We start from the raw sequence: 6000 nt of genomic DNA, 5'->3' as shown, positions 1-6000 counted from the left end.
GTGGCTGCTGCAATCACAGAGGCATTCAGGAAGATAGTGAACCGTGGCCATGGGTTTTTCAGAGACAAGTCAACTCATGGCTTTAATTCTAGGAAAATCAAGGAGAACAGAGTGAATTTTGGGAATTTCAGCGTGGAGAGTAAAGTCAGCATTCTGGTCTATTTGGAGGGATTCTAGTGTATGGGGCAGATCTGTTTGTTTTTAGGGTGCTGGGCATTGAACCTGGGTCCTCATGCATACATACTAAGCATGTGATTTACCACTGAGCTACATTCCCATCCCCAGAGGTTATTAGATAGGACACCTGAAAACAGACCCTACAGAGGGTGGAGAGCATATGGTATTGAAGGGAGTGTTCTTTGAGAAACACCTGTAAGGTGAAGGTGGGACTGGATGATACAGTTGAAACCAAGACCTCAGCCAAGTCCACGGAGCTCTGATGGCTCCCCCTGCCCCCAATATTTAGCAGTTTCCTCAGAGCTGTCATTGAAACCAGGAGTCAGGCCTTTGGGTACAGTGGCCCACCCAAGGTGTAACACTGGACAGGGCTGTGCTCTGCAGCCACAGGCACTGCCCTGTGCAAAACACAGACACGAGGCAGCAGCAGCCTGCCTTTCCAGCACCCAGTCTTGACAGTCGACCAAACACCCACAGATTCTTTTTCATCGAGATACACAGTAAAGCACATGAACCTTAAATCCATGGTGTTGTGGATTGTCACCTGGGGATAGACCCACGTCACTCCATCCACATCAAGAAAGGGGCTACCTTCTCAGCATCCCAGCAGGCGGTCTCCTGCCATAGAGTCAACTTCCTCTTTGAGGGGCTTTAGTTCCCCACATCAGCCCCACCGTTGGGAGCCTGGGATGGTGGTGGAGTCACTTCCTGGTGGCTTCCATCAGTCTGGAGTAGCTGTTCTCAACCATGGGCGATTTGTCCCCTAGGGACTATTTGACAGTCTGGAGGTATTGTGCTTGTCACATCAGGGGGACTGGGACTAGAATGGAGGGACGAGTGGGCAGGGATACTGCTAACCATCCTGCCAATGCACAGGACGGCCTCCAGTGGCAGCGTGACCTGCCCACCATACTGAGGTGAGAAACCCTGGGCTTGGGCAATTGGCGCACAAGGGGTCAGTGGTGAGCCGCTAGCACCCTTCGTTGCTAGTAGTGACGGATGGGTTCCGGGCACCACGAAGAGCATCTGGACAGGACATCAAAACAGTGTCTTCTGGAGGTGTCTTTCAGAAATACGACGTCAAAAAACAAAGGAAGCTCAAGATGCTGTCTGGTCATTCTCCTAGGACACCTCACGTTTTGTCTGCGGGGCTTGGGCTAGCATCTCCACAGGTGTGCTGTTCAGCCCTCAGTTCCACTGTGCAGACTAATGTCAACAGACGCAGCGGGGTCAGGGGCTGCCATTCTGCATATTCTTCGGGGCTTTATTGAGCTTTATTGAGCAAGAGCCTGAAAAGTTGTCTATCAAAATGGTGATAGTGCTTGAGCTGTCACCTGCCAGTTCTGTGTGAGTCACCTCCTCCTGGAAACACCTTAGAGAAGAACTGGAGTGAGACGGTTTTTCAGAAACCACTCTCCAGGTTAAAACTGTTGTTGGAGATCACATTGTCTTAATCACCCTGATAGACGCCACCTTCTGGAAACCAAGGGTACTTCAACATTAAAGGACTTCCAGGAACAGAAGCTGAAATTAAAATTGTTTATAAAATTTATTTTATTTAAATTTGAACCTTAAGGACCTCAATCAGTACACCAGGAAAGGACCAGTTTAAAGTAATTGAGGGTGACAGGCTACCTAATTGACCTCAATAAGCTGGCTACAGAAAAAAAAATAAAACAAAAAAGCACAACTATTTTTAAAGTAATGAATGTCTACCCAAAAGTAAGACTCAAGGATATGGACACATAAAAAAATTAATACTGCAAGCTTTGGTTAAAAAATGACAAGATATTTCATTCTTGTTTTCCACCTCTAAATCAGAGTTAATATGAAATGTTTGTCAATAATGTCTTTAGTTTTAAGCATTATGTTTTCACAAAAAGGATTTCAATTTTGATCTATATAGCAATACAATTATGTCTCAAAAATGTAGTAAAGTAAAAAAAAAACTGCAGCGTTACATTTATAGTGTGATAATGCACCCACATAAAAGAGTCTAAGCACGAAGTCACAAGGGTACAAAGAGATGTCCTGAGAAAAATAAAAGGGTCTGAAGGGTGGCTAGAAAAGTCATCTTTGGGGGAGAGAGAAAAAGCTACATGCAGTCAAAGGGAATTTTGTCTGTTTAAAATTCATTTTAAACTGTGTGTAATTTACCACAATTAGAAATGCAAAATACAGTTAGAACTGTTGCTTTCTAAAACAAAAACCAAAACAGCCAAATCTCCCCCCAAACCATAGAACCCCACCAGATGGTTATAACTGTCAGTGTTTTGTGATGAGGCAGCTGTAATTTATATTTCTCATAAATCATAGCAGCACGACCATGTAGTCTGCTGTCATCACTCTGCATGTGTGAGTGTGTATAGTGAGTGCATTAACCACATAACCAAGTGCCCAGGAAATACACAGCTCTGGTGTGTAAACTGCTTTTAATTAGAGTTTGCTCATAGACAGCATAGCTTGTTCCAGTGAATTTTCTGGCATTAATAATTTAAAAATATGAATGCTGTGACCTACAGGAAGGAGGTCTCATGGTGGATGTAAAGATTTTTTTCCAGAGAAGCTAATTTGGAATGATTTAGCCAAAGGCCTTTCTCAAGAGACCTTTTAAGGGCGGTACTAATTCCAGGTCGGCATCAATTCATTGTTGTATTGAGTGTCTATGATTTGTAGATCTCACTGTGGTCTAAAGCAGGCCGGCTTGGCCTCAGATTGTGAAACAGGGAGGTAAGAGGTCATATGAGAGGGAATCAACTCCTAGTCAGTAGTTCAGAGCCTGGACCTGGGAGTCACACTTACCTAGGCTTCAATTCCCATGGAACCACTTATGAGCATCCCGAGCAGGCCGAGGGAAAATGGAACGCCTTCTTCACAGAGCTGTTAGGAGGGAAAATGTGATCATATATAGGGTCTGCTGCAGTGCCGGTACATAATAAGTATTCAACTAACACTAATAACTCCTGTTATTATTTTTTCTGAATCCTAATAAGTTTCAAGACTTTCTTTACAAGCATAGAAAACCAGTTGTTGAAAAGACTCTTTTTTAAATTTTTTTTTAGATGTTGATGGATCTTTATTTCACTCATTTATTTATATGTGGTGCTGAGAATCGAACCCAGTGCCTCACCTATGCTAGGCAAGCACTCTACCACTGAGCGACAATCCCAGCCCCTGAAAAGACTCTTGAAGTTGTCTTGTTAAGATAATTTTCATCCCTTTCCCACTGACGTCTGAAACCTGGGAATGATCACTGGGTTATGCTAGTTACTGGAGAAATAACAGGAAAAAAGTTGAATGAGAGGGAAAGTAGTCCAAGGGAATATATAGAAGAGGGAGACTAGTGGGAGGGGCGATGGGAGACCCAGAGGAACACAGACTAACAGGAGTACATGCAGGGAAGGGGAAAAGACAAAAGCCAGCCTCGGACAAGTGGGAGGGGAAGAGTGACAAGAAGGAAACGGGGTAAAATCCAGAGGGACCACGATTCCTCTTCCTCAGCGCAGACATGGGCAGGGTTTAAGAGCCAGACGTTCTGGTTTCTCATCATTGCAAAGACTATAAGTCATATTTCGTAACCTCTCTGCGCCCAGTTTTCTTTGGAGTTCATAGCGTGGACCAGATGTCACAGTGGAGACTCTGCTAATGACAAAACCCTATTCAAATAAGGGATTATATAAAAAGTGGAGAGAAAGGAGAGCCGGGAAGGAAGGGAGGGAGTGTGTGCATGGGGGATGAAAGACACGTGAGAACGAAGGGAAACCTCAGCTTCTGCGGCACCTGCTGCACCCCACTGAGCGCTGACAGCAGGAGCTGGGACGCTGGAGCTCAGCACGCGCCCTGTCACCTTACCCTCACAGCGTTTCCGCGAGGCTAGCTTGTTTTATGATTATTAATACTACTACTGTCACCACTACTAGGTACTGGGGGGTTAACCAGGGGTGCTTGGCCCCTGAGCCACACTCCCAGCCCTTTTCATATTTTATTTTGCGACAGGGCCTCGCTATGTTGCTGAGCTGGCTTCGGACCTGCATCCTCCAGCCTGGGCCTCCGGAGCGGCGGGGACAGCAGGCGGCACCACCGCGCCCGGCCTAGCCTCAGTTTCACAGCAGAGGTTTCCGAGGCACAGCGCCTCCCGGAGGTTTCACACCGGAAACGTCTGTCTACCTGCAACGTCACCAGGACGCCCGGAGAAGTCACGGCGGACCACTCCTCAGGGCCCTCCCAACCCTTCAGCGCCCCGGAGACAGCGCCGCCGCTCCTTTTAAAGGGGCGCGTTTCCAGGGAGCCCGACGAGGGGCGGGACTTCCGGCACCGCGGTGCACACTTCCGCCTCGCGCCGGAAGCGGCTCGGTGCCCGGAGCGCGGGACTTGTCTGAAAGTCCGGCATCCCGATCGCCGCGGCCCGGCGTGCGGAGCGGCCATGCTGACCCCCGCGTTCGAGCTCAGCCAGGACCCCGACTTCCTGACGGTGGCCATCCGCGTGCCCTACGCCCGGGCCTCGGAGTTCGACGTGTACTTTGAGGGGGCGGATTTCAAGTTCTACGCCAAGCCCTACTTCCTGAGGCGAGTGCGCGTGCCGCGGCCCCGGAGCGCCCCCCGGCCCCGCCGCCTCCGGGCCCTCCGCCCCGCCCACCTGCCTGCCTTCCCGGGGTGGCGCCCGCCTACGCCCGACTCCGAGTCGGCCCGACGCTCCCGCCTCCGCGGCGCCCGCTCTTGCCCTGTGCGCTGCTTGGTGGAGCCCGGGGACCGGCGCCCGCTCTTGCCCTGTGCGCTGCTGCGCTGCTTGGTGGTGACAGCAGGAGCTGGGACGCTGGAGCTCAGCACGCGCGGCGTCACATTACCCTCACAGCGTTTCCGCGAGGCTAGCTCGTTTTATTATCATTAATACCACTACTTCGCTGCTCGGCCCGCGCTCGCTCTTGCCCTGTGCGCCCGGGCCCAGCGTCCGCTCTTGCCCTGTGCGCTGCTGCGCAGCTTGATGGTGCCCCGGTCCCGGCGCCAGCTCTTGCCCTGTGCGCTGCTGCCCTGCTTGGTGGTGCCCCGGGCCGGGCGCCCGCTCTTGCCCTGTGCGCTGCTGCCCTGCTTGGTAGTGCCCCGGGCCGGGCGCCCGCTCTTGCCCTGTGCGCTGCTGCCCTGCTTGGTAGTGCCCCGGGCCGGGCGCCCGCTCTTGCCCTGTGCGCTGCTGCGCTGCTTGGTGGTGCTCCGGGCCCGGCGCCCGCTCTTGTCCTGTGCACTGCTGCCCTGCTTGGAGGTGTTCCAGGCCCGGCGCCCGCTCTTGCCCTGTGCGCTGCTGCGCTGCTTGGTGGTGCCCCGGGCCCGGCGCCCGCTCTTGTCCTGTGCACTGCTGCCCTGCTTGGAGGTGTCCCAGGCCCGGCGCCCGCTCTTGCCCTGTGCGCTGCTGCGCTGCTTGATGGTGCCCCTGGCCGGGCGCCCGCTCTTGCCCTGTGCGCTGCTGCGCTGCTTGGTGGTGCTCCGGGCCCGGCGCCCGCTCTTGTCCTGTGCGCTGCTGCCCTGCTTGGAGGTGTCCCAGGCCCGGCGCCCGCTCTTGCCCTGTGCGCTGCTGCGCTGCTTGGTGGTGCCCCGGGCCCGGCGCCCGCTCTTGTCCTGTGCACTGCTGCCCTGCTTGGAGGTGTCCCAGGCCCGGCGCCCGCTCTTGCCCTGTGCGCTGCTGCGCTGCTTGGTGGTGCCCCGGGCCCGGCTCCCGCTCTTGCCCTGTGCGCTGCTGCGCTGCTTGATGGTGCCCCGGGCCCAGCGTCCGCTCTTGCCCTGTGGGCTACTGCGCTTTTTGGTGGTGACAGCAGGAGCTGCGACGCTGGAGCT

General features: G+C 53.1%; 1 protein-coding gene and 1 long non-coding RNA gene across 5 annotated transcripts in view; one reads left to right on the top strand and one right to left on the bottom strand.

Moving 5' to 3' along the window:
* Positions 1-4309, bottom strand: LOC113185509 (uncharacterized). The gene is made up of 3 exons (XR_003301139.2): positions 4206-4309; positions 2980-3057; positions 1-1701 (listed from the first exon to the last, which is right to left on the bottom strand). It is a non-coding gene; the product is annotated as an uncharacterized LOC113185509 (long non-coding RNA).
* A 222-nt stretch (positions 4310-4531) lies between these two features.
* Positions 4532-6000, top strand: part of Shq1 (SHQ1, H/ACA ribonucleoprotein assembly factor) — a 67385-nt gene continuing 65916 nt past the window's right edge. For all 4 annotated transcript variants that reach the window (XM_026392678.2, XM_026392680.2, XM_026392679.2 and 1 more), the window contains exon 1: positions 4532-4743. In XM_026392678.2, coding sequence (XP_026248463.2) covers positions 4601-4743 — 143 coding nt within the window. In that variant the 5' untranslated portion in view covers positions 4532-4600. The remainder of the gene's footprint in view (positions 4744-6000) is intronic.

This window comes from Urocitellus parryii, chromosome 16 (assembly GCF_045843805.1).
Source record: "Urocitellus parryii isolate mUroPar1 chromosome 16, mUroPar1.hap1, whole genome shotgun sequence".
NCBI classification, from domain to species: domain Eukaryota; kingdom Metazoa; phylum Chordata; class Mammalia; order Rodentia; family Sciuridae; genus Urocitellus; species Urocitellus parryii.
Note: the sequence above shows the minus strand (reverse complement) of the source record. Positions and strands in the feature narration are given on the sequence as shown.